The sequence below is a fragment of the Gorilla gorilla genome, chromosome 9, assembly GCF_029281585.2.
Source record: "Gorilla gorilla gorilla isolate KB3781 chromosome 9, NHGRI_mGorGor1-v2.1_pri, whole genome shotgun sequence".
Taxonomy (NCBI): Eukaryota; Metazoa; Chordata; class Mammalia; order Primates; family Hominidae; genus Gorilla; species Gorilla gorilla.
Window position 1 is genome coordinate 71,217,944 of NC_073233.2, and position 24,351 is coordinate 71,242,294.

The 24,351-nt window shown below is 38.8% G+C and overlaps 1 protein-coding gene across 3 annotated transcripts in view; it reads left to right on the forward strand.

Moving 5' to 3' along the window:
* Positions 1–24,351, forward strand: part of SLC22A10 (solute carrier family 22 member 10) — a 37,332-nt gene that overhangs the window by 8,107 nt on the left and 4,874 nt on the right. The window contains exons 5-11 of one of the 3 annotated variants that reach the window (XR_008669391.2): positions 849–972; positions 1,442–1,557; positions 4,260–4,474; positions 6,042–6,150; positions 6,621–6,824; positions 12,963–13,044; positions 14,822–15,045. Coding sequence is in view for 2 of the 3 variants with exons in the window: in XM_019037494.3 (XP_018893039.3) it covers positions 849–972; positions 1,442–1,557; positions 4,260–4,474; positions 6,042–6,150; positions 6,621–6,824; positions 12,963–13,023 (829 nt within the window). In the remaining variant the exon portion in view is untranslated. Of the gene's footprint in view, positions 1–848; positions 973–1,441; positions 1,558–4,259; positions 4,475–6,041; positions 6,151–6,620; positions 6,825–12,962; positions 13,572–14,821; positions 15,046–24,351 lie in introns of those variants that run through there. The other 2 variants (XM_019037494.3, XM_055354350.2) reach the window with 2 other exon arrangements.

A 24,351-nucleotide genomic window follows, 5' to 3' on the forward strand; every position in this document is an offset into this window, starting at 1 on the left:
AAATTGGAAGAAACCACAAGTGTATTCATATAACTCTTTGATAATAGTGCAGGACCGTTTCACCAGTACTAAAAGTTGGGCAGACTGAGTGATTTATAGCATGTGTTCAGCACTTCCTCCTCCATTAGATAATTTTAACAAACATTTATTTGTGGCTAATTTCATCTCTACATTTGAAACCAATCTATGGAAGCATCAGATTCAGTTAGAAATTACTGGAATATTGAGATATTACTATATATTTCACACAGTGAGATGAATTCCGATAGAGAGTAGAGTATAATCCATGTCAGACTCTTCCATTATCTTATTTCATCTTCATAACAACCCAGTAAGGAATATGGCACTGCTGTTTTTGTTTTATTGATGAAGAAACTGAAGCAGATGTAAATGAGTGACTCACTTGCATAGTAAGTTACCAGCATAGCTGGTAGTGGCAGAAGTACTTCCCACCTTTGAGCAGCTTTAACCTTACATAAGTTGAAGACTTATTTTTCTTAAACAATACATATCATGAACATAAATTTGCTAGAACTCACGCCAAACTTTGGAAAGAACTTATGCATGTAGGGACCCTAAAGCTTAAGCTTCACAGACTTCTTTGAAAATTTTCCTGTGATCAAACAAAGAAGTGATTTGTCTCCAAAGTCTGTTGCTAAACCTTGAAGGTGTATTGCAGGATCATGGTCATATTTTCCTAGTATTTGTATAATAAAATAGGACTTTGTGTTTTCAATACAACTAAGTGGTGGATAATAAGTGGAAGACAAAAGGCATCCATAGCCAATAATCATATGACTAATAAGAAAGACAGAGATGACTGCACTTGTGTGTTTTTCTTGTATCAGGTGGCTGGTGGAATCTGCTCGGTGGTTGATAATCACCAATAAACTAGATGAGGGCTTAAAGGCACTTAGAAAAGTTGCACGCACAAATGGAATAAAGAATGCTGAAGAAACCCTGAACATAGAGGTGAGTAGGAAAGGGAAGGTGGTTACTGGGTTGAAGGGAAGACATACGCTGACATCTGCCTTCTCCTTATTGAGACAGACTAACTGCTTCTAAGAAGGGCAGCTAGCTGAGAACACAAGCTCAGTTCTCATTTTTTCAAGGCCATCTCATATAAAAGAAGCTTTGGGAATTATGTAACTATCTCTTCCTTTAGTTCACTTCCTGATCTGAATCTACAACCTATGCATCCTGTGGATATACTATAACCCTTTGGGGCCTTATTTTCAAATGTCTTTATTGCTGCATAATTTCCTGGAGGCTCCTTTAATGTTCTCCTTCATTTTTCTTCACACCACTTTCACTTCTGTAATTGCATATCATATATCACACTCGAGAGAAAGGGAACACATTTCTCTTGTCCTACTGAGTGCCAGTTCTCACCACAATGCCTGGGACGATGTTGATAAATGATACATGTTTATTATTGAAGGTTGTAAGATCCACCATGCAGGAGGAACTGGATGCAGCACAGACCAAAACTACTGTGTGTGACTTGTTCCGCAACCCCAGTATGCGTAAAAGGATCTGTATCCTGGTATTTTTGAGGTAAGCTTCGTATAATATATGAGGAGCATTAAAAGTGTGGTGACATGAATCGCTTTCTTATTTCAAAGGTTGCAACAGTAGTGTGTGTGTGTGTGTGTGTGTGTGTGTGTGTGTGTTTAGGACTGATTTGTAGATAAAAGATGAAGAAAATACACAGGTAACTGCTACATTTGAAGAGAGGCAGAGGGTTATGTAGACTCACATCATCCTACCAGTCTCATCATTGGTGATTGATACTGAGGTAAATTGTGTTGTTTAATTTTCTTTATTTTTTTCAATTCTACTTGAAACAAATCTTAGTAATGTGCACAGATTATGAATGTATACAACTCCATGAATATTTTTATACATAAAAAAAGTAATCAAGTCAGGCGTGATGGCTCATGCCTGTAATCCCGACACTTTAGGAGGCTGAGGCAGGTGGATCACCTGAGGTCAGGAGTTCGAGACCAGCCTGGCCAACATGGTGAAACCCCGTCTCTACTAAAAATACAAAAATTAGCCAGGAGTGGTGGTGCAAAGCTGTAGTCTCAGCTACTTAGGAGGTTGAGGCATAAGAATTGCTTGAACCTGGGAGGTGAAGGTTGCAGTGAGCCAAGATTGTGCCACTGTACTCCAGCCTGGGTGAAAGAGTGAGACTCTGTCTCAAAAGAAAAAAAAGAAAGAAAGAAAAAAGAAAATGTAATCAACACCCAGATCAAGATGTAGAAAAACCTTGGAAGGCCTCCTTGTGCGTCATCTACAGCAATAAAAACTGCCCCTGCCAAAAATAACTTAAGAACACTTCTGGCCTCCATCACCATGAAGGATTATTGCCTGATTTTGACCTTCACAAAATGTAAAAGATAACATGGCTCTGTTTGTCACAGGCTCCTTTTCCTCAACTTTATTCCTTCAAGATTTATCAGTGCTGTTGTTTGTAATAGTAGGTTGTTCTCCTTCCCAGTGTTTCAGTATTCCAATAGATGAATACAGAACAATTTCTTTACCTACTTCTTTGTTGGTGGACTTTTACGTATTTCCAATTTGGGGTGTTCGCAGAAGGGCTTCTGTAGGCAAGCTTGTACATTGTCTCTTGGGGACATGTAAGTACTTACTTTGGTAGTGTCAGTAGGAAAAATTTTAAATATAATTCTAAATTTTTGAAAACTTATAAAAAGTGTTACAGGAGAGCGTATGTCCACTTCCAAGCTGAAGACAGTACTATTAAATTATACAGTTTACCTCTTCCTAGGCATATCCTATAGGTGGCTACTTCATTTAATTGCATTGTGCTTTATCACTTTTCCCCTATCCACTACATTACAGACTCTGGCTTCTGAATCCTAGACAGTCAGAGTGGGTCAAAAAAGTAGAGATAGTGGTCAGAGAAGGACTTACTTGCTTGGAATTGCTATGATCTATGGTAGTTTCTTCTGCCATAATGTCTAAAGCTAGCTCTTTCTGGGTGTGATAGATCATTAATGTGGACTAGTTCTCTGTAGATGCTTTCTGGGTATATTGAAGATCCTCGGTAGGAACCTCTGATTTTATTTCCTATGGTGAAGTTGGTGTAGGTTTGTTTGCCTGGATTCTGACACTTTTTCTTAGCTCTGGGAAATGAGATATGAACCTCTTTAGTGAGAAACATCCTCCTCAGGCATCCTCTGCATTGAATTGTACCAGATTTTTTTGTTTGTTTGTTTCTTCTCTTTTCTTTGCAATCAGTGTCAACGTGTTATCATTTAAAATAACTTGTTATAACTATATAACATTTTTTACAAACCTTGTGGTAACTGCAAAGCAAAAACCTATAATTGATATGCTAAAAGTAAAACACAAAGAACCAAAAGATACTACCAGAGAAAACCACAAATAAAAACTGTAAAAGTGAAACAAAGGGGAAAAAAATCTACAAAACAAGTAGAAAACAAGTAACAAAATGGCAGTGTTAAGCCCTTACCTATCAATAATTACCTTAAATGTTAATGGATTAAATTCTGCAGTTAAAGACGTGGAGTGGTTGAATGGTCATTTTTTTACTTAAAATGGCTCCTGGTCAGCTCTTACTTGGAAAGAGCCCACACAGATGGTCTATGAGAGAAACACATGTATCCCTGCCTCTGTGTCCCTACAGTGTGCTTATTCACTCATCACATTCTCTGTCTCTGCTCTGACCCCTCAGGAGATAGCCACTGTTTCTCATCTTAAATTTCTTAGAATTGTGACAGGCACCAGAACACTGTGCTCCCAGACAGTGCTGCCAGGCACGTAGTCTTTTTGGAGCCTTACTCTCTAGCAAAGGGAAAGTTCTTCATTATAGTAGCATTGGGGAGAAGAGAGAGAGCACTTACAGCATACTGACAGCTCTCAGAAAATGAATTATTTCCCTAATTTTCAAGGCTTAATTCTTCTGTGTTCAATGCTTATATACCATTGAGTTTGATGACTGATTCAGGTTAAGTTTCCCTGTCATTATCAACTATCTGCTTGGGAACTTGGACAAAAGAATGACTGACAGGAGTCCTGTTCTTATGTAATGTCATGCAATTATTCATGATAGCTCTAAGATCACCATCTTTAAAACAAAGTACTCTACAAATCGTACCGAGCCTTTATTCCTTAACACTGACCAATGACTGCCTGGGCCAATATGATAATCAACTGCAGGACATAGGCTCTAAACCTTATGACATGTGTCTTTTCTATTTTGTTCACCACAGATTTGCAAACACAATACCTTTTTATGGTACCATGGTCAATCTTCAGCATGTGGGGAGCAACATTTTCCTGTTGCAGGTACTTTATGGAGCTGTCGCTCTCATAGTTCGATGTCTTGCTCTTTTGACACTAAATCATATGGGCCGTCGAATAAGCCAGATATTGTTCATGTTCCTGGTGGGCCTTTCCATTTTGGCCAACACGTTTGTGCCCAAAGGTGAGAGAAGACTGGACTTTGGGGGAAAGAAAATGTCTTCTCTTTGTTCTTCAGGAATTGTATTGGTCACACTTGCCTAAAACCAGGAATAAAGAGGAGTGCCATTTAAAGGCTACATATTCCCTCAAAGCAATATGAGCGTGTAACACGAATTTGGCTAATAATTGAGAAAAGAGCCAGGGGCAGCTCAGATGTGTATTTATCTTCATCAACTCTGGAAGCAGCTGGATAGTGGTGACATTCATTCCTGACAGTTTCTCTAGGAGATCAATTGATTACGTGCCCTTTGGTTAATCACACTTTTGATAACAAGCATGGCATGTCTAGGCCTTGCGATTATATCCCATTTGAGGACACGATATGATTGCTTCCTTTGTGTGGGCTCTGTCTAGGTTCTTCCTCATTACTATGTCTTCAGTGACCAGTCTACTCACTGATATCCGTGTAGCCACACTTGGGTGTGATGTTAAGTCACCGTGACTGCAGCCCTTGATTAGGGGAAACCTTTTTGAATTTAACGAAGTAGAAATCCTTTGTTTACAAGCAGAGAAAGAATATATGATAGAGACAATAAACTAGGCAGATTAAAAGCCTATTTCACTCCCTGTTAGACTATTTTATAAGTTAATATAATGATTGTATGTAATGATTAGGGGAACCTTAGTAGGCACTATGCCTTCCCTGCTTCCCAATACAAGAATGTATTTTACCGCATAATAGATTGGGGAACTCGATTCCTCTTCCTGAATATTATCAATAACGTATATCTCCTGACTTACATCGAGCACTTTCTAATCTTATAAATCTATAATTATCTTTCTTTCTATATTAGGCAGAAAACATTCTCTGAAACTTCCTTTTAATGGTTTCCAAATTCTGAATTTATTTTTCCCCAAGCAGAAGTTCCATTGCTTGGTTCCTTATGCCTATTATCATTCTGGATCTAGCCTCTCTACTCTGCCCACTTACAAAGGAGTTTTTTCATTAGTCTCTTGTGCAATTCCAACTCGTGACAATACTGTGTCTGTACTAGATTGACTGAGTTACCCAGATTTACCTGGGACTTTCTTGGTTTTATCAATAAAAATTTAACTTCACTAAAACCCCTTCATCCCTGGGAAATCTAGGATGGCTGGTCCCTTTAGATTCTGCACTTTAATTGTAAAGTTCTCAAGTACAGTGCTGAGTCTCAGACTCCTCAGTAATTGTCCACATGCTGGTTCTACCTTCTATAGAATGGGCATAGCGAATACTGGACAAAATAAGTAAGAAAAAATTTCTGCTAGAGTCATCGTTTCTCCTCCCTCTCTGAAAAATCTTAGATATACAGAGAGATTTCCTGCATTAATGCAGATAATATTATGCACTTTTTGCCACCTATGTTGATAATTCTAAGCTGATAATTTCTCAGCTTATCAACCTCTGGATGTTCTCTGGCACTATTCAATTTTCTACAGTATTTTTCAAACATGCAAATACTCGATAGATTGTTTTTAAATTAAGTTTGGTGGATGTTGCTTCCTTCAGCCCAGATATCAGAGTCTCACTGGTCTCTTCCTTTTGCCAGAAATGCAGACCCTGCGTGTGGCTTTGGCATGTCTGGGAGTCGGCTGTTCTGCTGCTACTTTTTCCAGTGTTGCTGTTCACTTCATTGAACTCATCCCCACTGTTCTCAGGTATAAGAGATACAGATGCTCCACCTGAGCCCAAAATAAGAATTTCCCACTAAACAATACTTACTGAGGGAATAAACCTGAGACCTGTTTATTATTTTAAAAGCAATCATTTATAATACTAATAATACACTAACAAAAATTATGGCCAATGTTTATTGCAAGCTGACTTTGCGCCATCTACTGTGCTAGGCAGTATTTTAATGCATCATCTCACTAATCTTTCAGACCACTCATCAGGGTAGGTGTCATGTGTAACTGTCTGTTTAAAATGATGAAAAGGAGTCTTAACTCACACTGAACCTGATTAAAAACAGCTAGAAAATCATAGAGAAAATCTCAAAAGCAACTGTTTGCCCATATACCTAATGATTGTGTTTTATTGTCTTCTGCAGTCAAGTCAAAATAATATGTCACAAATTACATGTGTAGATTTTTTTTTCTGATTATCATGTATTGTTATTTATCTGTAGGGCAAGAGCTTCAGGAATAGATTTAACGGCTAGTAGGATTGGAGCAGCACTGGCTCCCCTCTTGATGACCTTAACGGTATTTTTTACCACTTTGCCATGGATCATTTATGGAATCTTCCCCATCATTGGTGGCCTTATTGTCTTCCTCCTACCAGAAACCAAGAATCTGCCTTTGCCTGACACCATCAAGGATGTGGAAAATCAGTGAGTGAATCTTTTAGCCATGTCCTGAGAGAAGCAGTGTACTCTATATCTGTGATAAGAAATGAAAAACTCCATGTGTATCCTTGAGATTATTGTGAAAGCTTAGCCTTTCCTGAGCTACTTCCTCTCGGGCCATTGCCTTTCATTAGCAGCAGGACCAGCTGTATCCATTCTGAGTTCCAACTCTAGAGTACAGAGACACCCTCATTGGTAGTTTTAGTGATAAAGAGATAAAAATGAGCTATGTCGTGATGGCACATACCACCTTTCCTCATGAAAGACACACGCTCATGATGGTATTTAATGATTCTTGGATTCATAGAGCTTGGGATATGGTGGGGAAGGAAACAAAATAGTGAAGGAAGAATGTTCAGAAATATCACAAAGAGTTAAAGATCCTCCTTGAAAAGATAATAAAGGAGATAACTCTTGTTTAGTTGCCTGTGAAATTCAGTCAATCTTGCTGCCATGAGTAATAGAAGGTTTGAGGATAGAGAAAATAAGAAACTAGGAAAAAGTATTTTTATTTTTTAATTTTAATTTTTAAGTTTCATTTTATTTGAATATTTAAAGATGGGGTCTCCTCTGTCATCCAGTCTGAAGTGCAGTGGTGCAATCACAGCTTACTGAAGCCTCGAGTTCCTGGGCTCAGGTGATTCTCCCACCTCTGCCTCTCGAGTAGCTGGCACACACCTCTACACATGGCTAAATTTTTGTATTTTTAGTAGAGATTGGGTTTCACCATGTTGCCCAGGCTGGTCTCGAACTCCTGTGTTCAAGCAATCCCCCTGCCTTGGCCTTTTATTTTGTTTTTAATTGACTCAAAATAATTGCACATATTTATGGGGAACAGTGTGACGTTTTGATACATAGAAATCATGGTAATTAGCATATCTATAATCTTAAACACATCATTTTTTGTGGTGAGAACATTCAAATCCTTTCTTATAGCTCTTTTGAAATATATAATACATTATTGCTAATTATGGTCACCGTACTGTGCCATAGAACACTAGATTTTTTTTTTTTTTTTAGACAGAGTCTCACTCTGTTGCCCAGGATGGAGTGCACTGGCACAATCTCAGCTCACTGCAACCTCTGCCTCCCAGATTATAGCGATTCTCCTGCCTTAGCCTCCCGAGTAGCCCGCCACCACGCCCAGCTAATTTTTTGTATTTTTAGTAGAGACAGGGTTTCGCCCTGTTAGCCAGGATGGTCTCGATCTCCTGACCTCCTGATCCACCTGCCTCGGCCTCCCAAAGTGCTGGGATTACATGTGTGAGCACCGCGCCCAGCCTATAACTTCTTTCTCCTAACAAACTGTAGCTTTGTACCTGTTGATGAACCTGTCCCTATCTCCCCCTACCTTCTTCCTTCCCTAGCCTCTGATAACCACTATTCTACTATCAACTTCTATGAAATCAACTTTTGAAAGATTCTACATATGAGTGAGATCATGCAGCATTTGTCATGTGCTTCTCTTATTTCACTTAACATGGTTAATCCATGTTGTCATTAACACATCATAATCCATGTTAAGTGGACAGGATTTCATTCTTTTTTATGGCCAAATTGTATTCCATTAAGTATATTCCACTGAATATATATATATATATATCTCTTCAAAATCTACTTATCTGTTGATGGACACTTAGGTTAATTCCATATCTTGCCTATGGTGAATAGTGCTGTAAAACATGGGAATGCAAATATTTCTTTGACATACCAATTTCATTTCCTTTGGATATATACTCAATAGTGGGATTGCTGGACATTATGGTGGTTAACTTTTCATTTGTTGAGGAACCTTCATAGTGTTTTCCATAATGGCTGTACTAATTTGCATTTCTACCAATCATGTATAAATTCCTCTTTCTCTACATCTTTACTATCATTTGCTATTTTATGACTTTTTGGTAATAGCCATTCTAATTGGAATGAGATGACATCTCATTGTGGCTTTAATTTGTTTTTTATCAATGATTGGTGATGTTGAGTATTTTTTCATATAACTATTGGGCATTCTTGTGTCTTCTTTTATGAAATGTCTATTCAGATCTTTTGCCCATTTTCAAATCACACTGTGGTTTTTACTCTTGAGCTCCTTTTGTGTTTTAGTTATTAGTGCCTTGTTAGACGCGTAGTTTGTGAATATTTTATTTCACTCTGCAGGCTGTCTCTTCACTTCATTGATTGTTTTCTTTGCTGCATAAAGCCTCTTTAGTTTGGTAGAATTCCATTTGTATATTTTTGCTATTTTAGAATTCCTTCTTTAAATGTTTAGTAGAATTCGCCTGTGAAGGCATCAAGTCCTGGGCTTTTCTTTAATGGGAGACTTTTTATTATTGATTCAATTTTATTATCTTTTTATTGGCCTGTTGAGGTTTTCTAATTCTCCATGATTCAGTCTTAGTAGGTTTGTATGTGTCTAGGGATTTTTCTGTTTGTTTTTTTTTTTTCTGTTTTCTAATTTTTTGGTTTGTATTTGTTCATAACAGTCTCTAAGGATCCTTTTTGTGATACCAGTGGTGATGTCTCCTCTGCCATCTCTAATTTTATTTGAGTCATCTCTGTTTTTTCTTAGTCTGGCTAAGCCTTGTTGATGTTTGTCTTTTCAAAAAACAAACTAATTTTCCTAATCTTTTGTATTTTTGTCTTTTTTATTTATTTATTTCTGCTCTGATATTTATTATTTCCTTCTACTAATTTTGGTTTTAGTTTGTTTTTGTTTTTCTAGTTCCTTTAGATTTAATATCAGGTTGTTTATTTGAGATCTTTAAATTTTTTGATGTAGATATTTAATGCTATAAACTTCTCTCTTAGAATGGCTTTTGCTGTATCCCATAGGTTTGGTATGTTGTGTTTCCATTTTCTTTTGTCTCAGGAAATTTTTAAATTTTGTTTTTATTTCTTCATTCACCCAATGACTGTTTAGGAGCATGTTGTTTAATTTCCATGTATTTGTAAGGTTTCCAAAGTTCTTTCTTTGTGTTACTAATTTCTAGTTCTATTGCATTGTGACCAGAAAAGATATTTGAAATTATTTTGATTTTAAAAAAATTTGTTGAGATTTGTTTTGTGGCCTAACGTAGGATTTAACCTGAAAAATGTTCTGTGTGCTTCTGAGAAGAATTTGTCTTGTGTAGCTGTTGGATGAAATGTTCTGTAAATGTTGGATCTAGGATGTGATTTAATTTTAATATTTCTTTGTTGATTTTCTATCTGGATGATCTGTCCATTGCTGAAAGTCTCCTATTATTATTTTATGCAGACTATCACTCCATTTAGGTCTATTAATATTTGCTCCATATATTTAGGTGCTCTGATGTTGGGGCATATATATTTATAATTGTTTTATCCTATTGCTGTATTGACCCCTTAAGTATTATATATGGTCTTATCTCTTTTTGCAGTTTCTGGCAAAAAAAAAAACTGCAAAAAGAAACAAGACCATAATGTTTATTTTATCTGATATAAGCATAGCTACTCCTAGTCATTTTTAGTTTTCATTTGCATGAAATACTTTTTCCTTTTGTTCAATTTAAGTCTACATGTGTCCTTATAGTTGAAATGAGTCTCTTATAGGCAGCATATAGTTAAGTTAAAAAAAACCCATTCAATCATTCTACGTCTTTAATTGCAGAATTTAGTCCATTTACATTCAAGGTAATTATTAATAGGTAAGGGCTTAACACTGCCATTTTGTTACCGATTTTCTACTTGTTTTGTACATTTTTTCCCCTGCTTTCACTTTTACAGTTTTTATTTGTGGTTTTCTCTAGTAGTATATTTTGATTCTTTGTGTTTTACTTTTAGCATATCTATTATAGGTTTTTGCTTTGCAGTTACCACAAGGCTTATACAAAATTATATAGTTATAACAAGTTATTTTAAATGATAGCAACTTGACACTGATCACAAAGAAAAGAGAAGAAACAGAATAATCTGGTACAATTCAACTCTCCTTCCACCTTTTGATTTTTGTCATGATTTACACTTTTATTTTGCCCACCTCTTAACAAATTATTGTAGTTATTATTTTTGATGGTTTTTTTGTTTTCATACTAAAGATATAAGTGGTTTACATGCCACAATTACAGTACTAGAGTAACAATCACATTAATGCCCTTTTCTTTAAGTTCAAAAAACTCCATTTAGCGTTTCTTGTAGGAGATAGTGATGAATTCCCTCAGCTATTTTTTTTTTTTTTTTTTTTTTTTTTTGCCTGGGAAAGTCTTTATCTCAACTCATTTCTGAAATATAGCTTTTCTGGGTAGAGTATTCTCGGACAGCAGTCTTTTTTTTTTTCCTTCAGCATTCTGCATATATCATCTCAATCCTTTCTGGCCTGCACATTTTCAGCTACAAGTCTGCTTCCAGGCATATTGGATCTCCCTTATATATTATTTGCTTCTTTTTTTCTTGGTGCTTTCAGGATGCTCTATTTGTCTGCTCTTTGAGAGTTTATTATAATTTTTCTTGGGATATTCTTGTTTGGGTTTAATCTGATTGGTGACAAGAAATAATGTTAAAATAATAAAAATAGCATATTCACTTCTTATGTCTTTCATAACAAGGTATCACAAACTTAGGCACTTAAGAAAAGAAATTTATTGTCTCACAGTTCTGGAAGCTAGAAGTCTGAGATCAGTTTATTGAAAAGGACTTGACCTCACTGAAGTCTGTAGGGAAGAATCTATTCCAGACATCTCTTCTCACTTCTGGTAGATCCTTGGGTATAGTTTCCCAACTGTAATCTTCACATGGCATTTTTCCCCACGTGTGTGTCTCTACATTCAAATTTCCCCCAACTTTTTTTTTTTTTTTAGATGGAGTCTCGCTCTGTCACCCAGGCTGGAGTGCAACCTCTGCCTCCTGGATTCAAACTATTCTCCCTTCTCAGCCTCCCAAGTAGCTGGGATTACAGGCACCCACCATCATGTCAGGCTAGTTTTTGTATTTTTGTACAGACAGGGTTTCACCATGTTAATCAGGCTGGTCTTGAACTCCTGACCTCAGGTGATCCACCTGCCTCGGCCTCCCAAAGTGCTGGGATGACAGGCATGAGCCACCACGTCTGGCCTCAAATTGCTCCTTTTTTATAAGGGCACCAGTCATATTGAGTGAGGGGTCCCACTCTACTCCAATATGACCTTGCCTTGCCTTAACTAGTAACATGTGCAACAACACTGTTTCTGAATAATGTCACATTCTGAGGTATTTAGAGTTAAAACTTCAACATATAAATTTTCTTTGGTGGGGGGACACAATGTAACCCATAATTAATGGTGAGATTTCTTAAAATTTTTAATTCACCCCTTAACTTTCAAAGATGCCATTTACCACAGGTCTAAAAAGACCAAGTGAGAGTAGCAATTTTCAAAACTCCCTTTTTGGATCTGCACAGGCAGCAGGACCTTTTACAGAGTGAGTGTGATTCGCTAGAAGTACTGACTTATAAATAGCTGATGGTGTAATCCCATTTTTGGGTATATACTCAAAGGAATATAATTCATTCTACTATAAAGACACATGCACATGTTTGTCTATTGCAGCACTATTCACAATAGCAAAGACATGGAACAAACCTAAGTGTCCGTCAACAGTAGACTGGATAAAGAAAATGTGGTACATATATACCATGGAATACCATGCAGCCATTAAAAAAAAAATCATGTCCTTTGCAGCAACATGGGTGGAGCTGGAAAACATTATTCTAGGCAAACTAATGCAGGAACAGAAAACCAAATACCATATGTCCTCACTTATAAGTGGGAGCTAAACTACAAAAACACATGGACACAAAGAACTACAGATGCTGGGGCCTACTTGAGGGTGGTGATTGGGAGGAGGGAAAGGATTTAAAAAAACCTATGGAGTACTATGCTTATTACCTGGATAACTAACTAAATAATACGTACACAAAACCCCTGTGACACACTGTTTGCTATATAACAATCCTGCACATATACCCCTAAACCTAAAATAAAGTTTAAAAAATAAATAAATAAAAGCTGATGGTCAGAGGTTCAGCTTGCAATGGTGCATAGAGGACATACAAAGTAATTTTGATTTTTTCCGAATGTTTGTTTTTGTTTGTTCTTTTTTCAATTTATTGTTTCTGTTTTGTTTTTCCAGAAAAAAAATCTCAAGAAAAAGGCATAAAAATGATTGCTACACAAAAGTGACCAAATTTTAAGAAGCCTTCATGAGCTGATTGGTGAGGAAATTCAGAAAAAAAATACAGGAAAAGAACACACCAGAAGGTTTTTTTTTCCCTACAACCAGCAAGAACATATACTAGATACATGAATCTCAATTATAATTATGGCATTAATTTGCATTTTATTTCAAAATTAACTTGTGGGGACATGTAATCTCTTGAGCAATCTGATATTTTTGGGAAGTCCTTTAAAAAGTTACAAATTTATCAATAAATTACTAGTAGATAAGATGATTCAGAAACAAAAGAAAATCACAGAATTAGGATGTGGCTGGCTGGTGTATGAAGCACCATGTGACGAATTCATAAAGTTGCAAAAGTCAAAACAATACTGTACATGCAACCAGAAATCAAAATAAATCCAGAAATAGAGACCTATATAAATGCACTTAATACATGATACTTTTGACATAATAAGCCATTGGAAAACAGAAAGATTAGATACTAAATAGCATTGACTATCTCTTTGTAAATACAGTCACTAAATGATGTTAGTTACTTTTCCATGGTGGAATTTTAATTACTTTTTCTTTGTAATTTTCTCTCTGTATATTTTAAACAAATAGCTGGTATAGCTTACAATATTATAAAGATATTGTTCAAATTGAAGGGCAAAGGCCAGGTTCAGCAATTTTCAAACTGTATGTACATTTAATAAAATAACTATAAATTAAAAAATTATATTTCAAATGATGTGACTAATAAATGAAAGTACATATAGTAGTAAAGTAATTTCAGGCAAACCTACATAACCAAAATATAAACTTTCATTTTAAACAGCAAAGATTTTAAGTGCTAATGATTCTCAGAGTGGGTGAAGATACATTGAATGCTGGGGTGATCAGACCCAACACCAGGTCGTGGGGGCGACGAAGTCTGGTGGAGTCAAAGGAATGAGAAAAAGACAATTTGAGAGAGAAAGTGGGACCAGGGGGCCATCACAAGTGTGGAGGCTGCGAAGGCCCCAAGCTCTGGGAGCCCATGCTATTTATTGGTGCTCAAACAAACAACAGGTGGTGCGGTATCGGGGGAAATTCAGCCAGATATCGGGCAAAATTCACCCCCGATATTTCACATAGGTTCTTTTCTATTTTCCCTAAGCATCAACCAGTTTGAGAAATAAAGGGACAGAGTAGAGTACAAAAGAGAGAAATTTTAAAGCTGGGCATCTGGGGGAGATGTCACATGTCGGTAGGTTCCATGATGCCCCCTGAGCCGTAAAACCAGCAAGGTTTTATTAGGGATTTTCAAAACGGGAGGGAGTGTTTGAATAGGGTGTGGGTCACAGAGATCATGTACTTCACAAGGTAATAGAATATCACAAGGCAAATGGAGGCAGGGTGAGATCACAGGACCACAGGACAGGGGCGAAATTAAAATTGCTAATGAAGTTTCAGGCATCATTGTCATTGATAACATCTTATCAGGAGACAGGGTTTGAGAGCAACTGATCTGACCAAAATTTATTAGGCGGGAATTTCATTATCCTAATAAGCCTGGGAGCGCTATGGAAGACTGGGGCTTATTTCATCCCTACAGTCTCAACCATAGAAGACGGCCACACCCAAGGGGGCCATTTTAGAGGCCCACCCTCAGGTGCGCGTTCTCTCTCAGGGATGTTCCTTGCTGAGAAAAAGAATTCAGCGATATTTCTCCCATTTGCTTTCGAAAGAAGAGAAATATGGCTCTGTTCTGCCTGGCTCAAGAGCAGTCAAAATTTAAGGTTATCTCTCTTGTTCCCTGAACATTGCTGTTATCCTGTTCTTTTTTCAAGGTGCCCAGATTTCTTATAGTTCAAACACACATACTCTACAACTTGTGCAGTTAACGCAATCATCACAGGGTCCTGAGGCAACATACATCCTCCTCAGCTGACGTGATCACAGGATTAAGAGATTAAAGAGAGAGCGCCAAGATGGCCGAATATGAACAGCTCCGGTCTACAGCTCCCAGCGTGAGCGACACAGATGATGAGTGATTTCTGCATTTCCATCTGAGGTACGAGGTTCCGAGGTACCAGGTTCATCTCACTAGGGAGTGCCAGACAGTGGGCGCAGGACAGTGGGTGCAGCAAACCATGAGTGAGCCAAAGCAGGGCGAGGCACTGCCTCACTTGGGAAGCACAAGGGGTCAGGGAGTTCCCTTTCCTAGTCAAAGAAATGGGTGACAGACAGCGCCTGGAAATTCGGGTCACTCCCACCCTAATACTGCACTTTTCCGATGGGCTTTAAAAACAGCACGCCAGGAGATTATATCCCGCACATGGCTCAGAGGGTCCCACGCCCACGGAATCTCACTGATTGCTAGCACAGCAGTCTGAAATCAAACTGCAAGGCAGCAGCGAGGCTGGGGGAGGGGTGCCCACAATCGCCCAGGCTTGCTTAGGTAAAGAAAGCAGCCGGGAAGCTCGAACTGGGTGGAGCCCACCACAGCTCAAGGAGGCCTGCCTGCCTCTGTAGGCTCCACCTCTGGGGACAGAGCACAGACAAACAAAAAGACAGCAGTAACCTCTGCAGACTGAAATGTCCCTGACAGTTTTGAAGAGAGCAGTGGTTCTCCCAGCACGCAGCTGCAGATCTGAGAACAGGCAGACTGCCTCCTCAAGTGGGTCCCTGAACCCTGACCCCCGAGCAGCCTAAATGGGAGGCACCCCCCAGCAGGGGCAGACTGACACCTCACATGGCTGGGTACTCCTCTGAGACAAAACTTCCAGAGTAATGATCAGACAGCAGCATTCGCAGTTGATGAAAATCAGCTGTTCTGCAGCCACTGCTGCTGATACCCAGGCAAACAGCGTCTGGAGTGGACCTCTAGCAAACTCCAACAGACCTGCAGCGGAGGGTCGTGTCTGTTAGAAGGAAAACTAACAAACAGAAAGGACATCCACACCAAAAACCCATCTGTACATCACCATCATCAAAGACCAGAAGTAGATAAAACCAAAAAGATGGGGAAAAAACAGGGCAGAAAAACTGGAAACTCTAAAAAGCAGAGCACCTCTCCTCCTCCAAAGGAACGCAGTTCCTCACCAGCAACGGAACAAAGCTGGATGGAGAATGACTTTGATGAGTTGAGAGAAGGTGGCTTCATATGAACAAACTACTCTGAGCTACAGGAGGAAATTCAAACCAAAGGCAAAGAAGTTAAAAACTTCTTTGAAAAAAATTTAGATGAATGTATAACTAGAATAACCAATACAGAGAAGTGCTTAAAGGAGCTGATAGAGCTGAAAGCCAAGGCTCAAGAACTATGTGAAGAATGCAGAAGCCTCAGAAGCTGATGCGATCAACTGGAAGAAAGGGTATCAGTGATGGAAGATAAAATGAATGAAATGAAGTGAGAAGGGAAGTTTAGAGAAAAAAGAATAAAAAGAAATGAACAAAGCCTCCAAGAAACATGGGACTATGTGAAAAGACCAAATCTACGTCTGATTGGTGTACCTGAAAGTGATGGGGAGAATGGAACCAAGTTGGAAAACACTTTGCAGGATATTATCCAGGAGAACTTCCCCAATCTAGCAAGGCAGGCCAACATTCAGATTCAGGAAATACAGAGAACGCCACAAAGATACTCCTCGAGAACAGCAACTCCAAGACACATAATTGTCAGATTCATCAAAGTTGAAATGAAGGAAAAAATGTTAAGGGCAGCCAGAGAGAAAGGTCGGGAAGCCCATCAGACTAACAGCGGATCTGTCACCAAAAACACTACAAGCCAGAAGAGAGTGGGGGCCAATATTCAACATTCTTCAAGAAAAGAATTTTCAACCCAGAATTTCATATCCAGCCAAACTAAGCTTCATAAGTGAAGGAGAAATAAAATACTTTACAGACAAGCAAATGCTGAGAGATTTTGTCACCACCAGGCCTGCCCTAAAAGAGCTCCTGAAGGAAGCACTAAACATGGAAAGGAACAACCGGTACCAACCACTGCAAAATCATGCCAAATTGTAAAGACCATCCAGGCTAGGAAGAAACTGCATGAACTAACAAGCAAAATAACCAGCTAACATCATAATGACAGGATCAAATTCACACATAACAATATTAACTTTAAATGTAAATGGACTAAATGCTCCAATTAAAAGACACAGACTGGCAAATTGGATAAAGAGTCAAGACCCATCAGTGTGCTGTATTCAGGAAACCCATCTCACATGCAGAGACACACATAGGCTCAAAATAAAAGGATGGAGGAAGATCTACCAAGCAAATGGAAAACAAATAAAGGCAGGGGTTGCAATCCTAGTCTCTGATGAAACAGACTTTAAACAAACAAAGATCAAAAGAGACAAAGAAGGTCATTACATAATGGTAAAGGGATCAATTCAACAAGAAGAGCTAACTATCCTAAATATATATGCACCCAATACAGGAGCACCAAGATTCATAAGGCAAGTCCTGAGTGACCTACAAAGAGACTTAGATTCCCACACAATAATAATGGGAGACTTTAACACCCCACTGTCAACATTAGAGAGATCAATGAGACAGAAAGTTAACAAGGATACTCAGGAATTGAACTCAGCTCTGCACCAAGCAGACCTAATAGACATCTACAGAACTCTCCACCCCCAAATCAACAGAATGTACATTCTTTTCAGCACCACACCACACCTATTCCAAAATTAACCACATACTTGGAAGTAAAGCTCTCCTCAGCAAATGTAAAAGAACAGAAATTATAACAAACTGTCTCTCAGACCACAGTGCAATCAAACTAGAACTCAGGATTAAGAAACTCACTCAAAACTGCTCAACTACATGGAAACTGAACAACCTGCTCCTGAATGACTACTGGGTACATAACGAAATGAAGGCAGAAATAAAGATGTTCTTTCAAACCAATGAGAACAAAGACACAACATACCAGAATCTCTGGGACACATTCAAAGCAGTGTGTAGAGGGAAATTTATAGCACTAAATGCCCACAAGAGAAAGCAGGAAAGATCCAAAATAGACAACCTAACATCACAATTAAAAGAACTAGAAAAGCAAGAGCAAACACATTCAAAAGCTAGCAGAAGGCAAGAAAAAACTAAAATCAGAGCAGAACTGAAGGAAATAGAGACACAAAAAACCCTTCAAAAAATTAATGACTCCAGGAGCTGGTTTTTTGAAAGGATCAACAAGACCGCTAGCAAGACTAATAAAAAAGAAAAGAGAGAAGAATCAAATAGAGGCAATAAAAAATGATAAAGGGGATATCACCACCAATCCCACAGAAATACAAAGTACCATCAGAGAATACTACAAACACCTCTATGCAAATAAACTAGAAAATCCAGAAGAAATGGATAAATTCCTCGACACATAGACCATCCCAAGACTAAACCAGGAAGAAGTTGAATCTCTGAATAGACCAATAACAGGCTCTGAAATTGTGGCAATAATCAATAGCTTACCAACCAAAAAGAGTCCAGGACCAGATGGATTCATAGCCTAATTCTACCAGAGGTAGAACTGGTACCATTCCTTCTGAAACTATTCCAATCAATAGAAAAAGAGAGAATCCTCCCTAACTCATTTTATGAGGCCAGCCATCATCCTGATACCAAAGCCTGGTGGTGACACAACCAAAACAGAGAATTTTAGACTAATATCCTTGATGAACATCGATGCAAAAATCCTCAATAAAATACTGGCAAACCGAATCCAGCAGCACATCAAAAAGCTTATCCACTGTGATCAAGTGGGCCTCATCCCTGGGTTTCAAGGCTGGTTCCATGTATGCAAATCAATAAATGTAATCCAGCATATAAGCAGAACTAATGACAAAAACCACATGATTATCTCAATAGATGCAGAAAAGGCCTTTGACAAAATTCAACAACGCTTCATGCTAAAAACTCTCAATAAATTAGGTATTGATGGGTCGTATCTCAAAATAATAAGAGCTATCTATGACAAACCCACAGCCAATATCATACTGAATGGACAAAAACTGGAAGCATTCCCTTTGAAAACTGGCACAAGACAGGGATGACCTCTCTCACCACTCCTATTCAACATAGTGTTGGAAGTTCTGGCCAGGGCAATCAGACAGGAGAAGGAAATAAAGGGTATTCAATTAGGAAAAGAGGAAGTCAAATTGTCCCTGTTTGCAGATGACATGATTGTATATCTAGAAAACCCCATCGTCTCAGCCCAAAATCTTCTGAAGCTGATAAGCAACTTCAGCAAAGTCTCAGGATACAAAATCAATGTGCAAAAATCACTAGCATTCTTATACACCAATAACAGAAAAACAGAGCCTAATCATGAGTGAACTCTCATTTACAATTGCTTCAAATAGAATAAAATACTGGGAATCCAACTTACAAGGGATGTGAAGGACCTCTTCAAGGAGAACTACAAACCACTGCTCAATGAAATAAAAGAGGATACAAACAAATGGAAGAATATTCCATGCTCATGGGTACGAAGAATCAATATCGTGAAAATGGCCATACTGCCCAAGGTAATTTATGGATTCAATGCCATCCCCATCAAGCTACCAATGATTTTCTTCACAGAATTGGAAAAAACTACTTTCAAGTTCATATGGAACCAAAAAAGAGCCTGCATTGCCAAGTCAATCCTAAGCCAAAAGAACAAAGCTGGAGGCATCATGCTACGTGACTTCAAACTCTACTACAAGGCTAAAGTCACCAAACAGCATGGTACTGGTACCAAAACAGAGATATAGACCAGTGGAACAGAACAGAGCCCTCAGAAATAATGCCACGTATCTACAACTATCTGATCTTTGACAAACCTGACAAAAACAAGCAATGGGGAAAGGATTCCCTATTTAATAAATGGTGCTGGGAAAACTGGCTAGCCATATGTAGAAAGCTGAAACTGGATCCCTTCCTTACACCTTATACAAAAATTAATTCAAGATGGATTAAAGACTTACATGTTAGACCTAAAACCATAAAAGCCCTAGAAGAAAACCTAGGCAATACCATTCAGGACATAGGCATGGGCAAGGACTTCATGTCTAAAAGAGCAAAAGCAATGGCAACAAAAGCCAAAATTGACAAATGGGATCTAATTAAACTAAAGAGCTTCTGCACAGCAAAAGAAACTACCATTAGAGTGAACCGGCAACTTACAGAATGGGAGAAAATGTTTGCAATCTACTCATCTGACAAAGGGCTAATATCCAGAATCTACAATGAACTCAAACAAATTTACAAGAAAAAAACAAACAACCCCATCAAAAAGTGGGTGAAGGATATGAACAGACACTTCTCAAAAGAAAACATTTATGCAGCCAAAAAACACATGAAAAAATGCTCATCATCACTGGCCATCAGAGAAATGCAAATCAAGACCACAATGAGATACCATCTCACACCAGTTAGAAAGGTGATCATTAAAAAGTCAGGAAACAACAGGTGCTGGAGAGGATGTGGGGAAATAGGAACACTTTTACACTGTTGGTGGGCTGTAAACTAGTTCAACCATTGTGGAAGTCAGTGTGGCAATTCCTCAGGGATCTAGAACTAGAAATACCATTTGACCCAGCCATCCTATTACTGGGTATATACCCAAAGGATTATAAAACATGCTGCTATAAAGACACATGCACACGTATGTTTATAGCAGCACTATTCACAGTAGCAAAGACTTGGAACCAACCTAAATGTCCAACAACGATCGACTGGATTAAGAAAATGTGGCACATATACACCATGGAATACTATGCAGCCATAAAAAATGATGAGTTCATGTCCTTTGTAGGGACATGGATGAAATTGGAAATCATCATTCTCAGTAAACTATCACAAGGACAAAAAACCAAACACCGCATGTTCTCACTCATTGATGGGAATTGAACAATGAGAACACATGGACACAGGAAGGGGAACGTCACACACCGGAGACTGTTGTGGGCTGTGGGGAGGGGGAAGGATAGCATTAGGAGATATACCTAATGTAAATGAGTTAATGGGTGCAGCACACCAACATGGCACATGTATACATATGTAACAAACCTGCACATTGTGCACATGTACCCTAAAACTTAAAGTATAATAATAATAAAATTTAAAAAAAAATAACCAGGCATGATGGTGTGCCCCTGTAGTCCCAGCTACTCTGGAGGGTGAAGTGAAAAAGGAGGATCACTTGAACCAGGGATGTCGAGGCTGCAGTGAGGTTTGAAGGCACCATTGCACTGCAGCCTGGGCAACAGAGCAAGATCTGTCTCAAAAAAAAGAAAGAAAGAAAGGAAAGAAAGGAAGAAAGAAAGAAAGAAAGAAAGAAAGAAAGAAAGAAAGAAAGAAAGACCCACCCCACTTGTAACTGCTGCTAATAGGAGTGCATATTCAGGGCAGCTTGAATCAATATTCCTGGGTGGCCATCCTCAAGCTTTGGGCTCAATTAAACTCTACATTTAACATAAAAAAACTGGGATGATCAATTTCTACGTTTATTCAAAGAAACAATAAACATCAGTTCTATGGGACAATTGGGCCAGTTTCAGTCCCCCCACTGACCATTTTATCTATCAGCTCCTCAATCACTGGGAATCTGGTTATTGATCTTTCTGGCTGCTTCATGGTAAGGAGGGGCATTACAGACAACTTCACACCAAGGGTGACCACTTAGCCACTCAGGAATCAATGATTAATCTAATACTACAATTTTCTTCAGGAATACAATATTTATCTCTTCAGTTTCCTACTTCCACCAAAGATAAATCACTGCAGAACCATCTCTTATTAATATTACCTAAAAATGTTTTAAAAAGAGAAAACTAAATTTTACTATTGTATGGTGTATTATTGTTAAAATTAATTTTAATAAATCCTTATAAACAACTGTATCTAATTTTAATTGGTTTGACCATAATATTTCCATAAACTTTTAATGACCTTTTACAATTGCTGTTGAAGAGCAGATTGGGGGGATGGAGCCAAGATGGCCGACTAGAAGCAGTGGTGATTGGAGGCTCCCATCAGAAAGATCCAAAACAGCATGCGAATCCTGCACCAGCAACCAAAGTATCCAGGTTTTGTCATTAGGGCTGACTACGTGCCTGGCATGACCCACGGAAAGGAAGGAAGAGCAGTGTGGTGCAATGGCCCACCTGAGAGCCACACAGGGCAGGGGAACCCCTACCCCCAGCCAAGGGAGGTGGTGAGTGAGCAAGTTATCCAGCCTGGAAAACTGCTTTTTCCACAAAACTGTGCAACCCATGGATTGGAAGATTCCACTCATGAGCCTACACCACCAGGGCCTTGAGTCCCAACCAGGAGCCATGCAGAATCTCAACAGCCAGTCAGCTAGAATCAGCCTAAGCCTGCAGAGTTTATGGTGGCTGAACTCTGAACTCTCCATATTTCTCAGAGGTTTTGTTCATTCCTTTTCAGTCTTTTCTCTCTAACCTTGTCTGCCTGCCTATTTCAGCAAGATAGTCTTCAAACTCTGATATTCTCTCTTCCACTTGATTGATTCAGGTATTAATACATGCGTATGCCTCACAAAGTTCTCGTGCTCATTTTTCAACTCCATCTGGTCATTTATGTTCCTCTCTAAACTGGTTATTCTAGTTAGCAGCTCCTCTAACTTTTTATCGACGTTCTTAGCTTCTTTGCATTGGGTTAGAACATGCTCCTTTAGCTCAGTCAACTTTGTTATTACCATAGCCACTGCTATGGCTGCCTCCTGTGTAATCCAGCTGAGCTCCTTGGGGGAGGGGTGGCAGTCAACACTGTGGCTTCGGGGCCTCCCTGCAGGAACTCCAACTCTAGCCAGGGACTCAGGGACAGAACTCTAATCTCCCGGGGCCTGAGTCCCTAAGGGGAGGTATGGCTGTAGTCTATGCAGACCAGCAGACTTAGTCTTTCCTCCTGTTAGTTCTGCAGAATCTGGGCAGCCTAGATGAGTAGGTTTCCCCCCAGTGAAGAACACCTCCTCCACCAGAGGACAGCCAAAAGTGCTCCATTAAATGGGTCCTGCTTTCCATCCCACCCAACTGGGTGAGAACCCCCAACAAGTGTTGTCAGATATCTATACAAGAATGTTTCTACTGACATCAGGTCGGTGCCCCTTGAGATCAGAAATCCAAGGCCCCCCAACAGGGGTTGTCAGACATCTTATACAGAAATGTTCCTACTGGCAAGAGATCAGTGCCCCTTGAGGTCAGATATCTCAAGAAGAAGGAGGTACCCATCTTTGCTGTTCTCCAGCCTCCTCAAGTGACATCTCCCGGCACAAGAACAAACCAGATGAATATAGTCTGAAGTGAACCCCCAGCAAACCATAGGTGTCCTACAAAAGAGGTACCTGATAACTGAAAGAAAAACAAACAAACAGAAAGCAACAACAATATCAATAAAAAAGTTTCCACAAAAACCTCATTCAAAACTAGACAAATTCCTGAAGATGAGAAAGAATCAATGAAAAAATGCTGAAAACCAAAAAGGACTGTGTGCCTCTTCACTTCCAAATGATTGCAACACCTCTCCAGAAAGGGCGCAGACCTGGACAGAGGATGAAATGGACGAATTGGCAAAAGTAGGCTTCAGAAAGTGGGTAATAAAAAACTTGACTGAGGTAAAGGAGCATGTTCTAACTCAATGCAAAGAAGCTAAGAACCTTGATAAAAAGTTAGAGGAGCTGCTAACTAGAATAACCAGTTTAGAGAGGAACATAATGACCAGATGGAGCTGAAAAATGCAACACAAGAACTTTGTGAGTCATACACATGTATTAATACCTGAATCAATCAAGTGGGAGAGAGAATATGAGAGTCTGAAGACTATCTTGCTGAAATAGGCAGGCAGAAAAGGTTAGAGAAAAAAGATTGAAAAGGAATGAACAAAACCTCTGAGAAATAAGGAACTATATAAAAAGACTGAAACTATGATTGATTGGCATGCCTGAAAGAGATTGGAAGAATGGAACCAAGATGGAAAACAAACTTCAGCATATTATACAGGAGAATTTCCCCAACCTATCAAGACAGGCCAACTTTCACATTCAGAAAATCCAGAGAAGCCCACTAAGATACTCCATGAGAAGATCAATCCCAAGACACGTAATAACAGATTCTCCAAGGTCAAAATGAAGGAAAAAATGTTAATGGCAGCCAGAGAAAAAGGCCAGGTTACCTACAAAGGAAAGCCCATCCCGTCAGACTAATAGTAGATCTCTCAGCAGAAACCTTACAAGCCAGAAGAGAGGGAGGGCCAATATTCAACATTCTTAAAAAAAAGAATTTTCAACCCAGAATTTCATATATTGCCAAACCAAGATTTATAAGCAAAGCAGAAATGAAATCCTTTTCAGATAAGCACATGCTGAGGG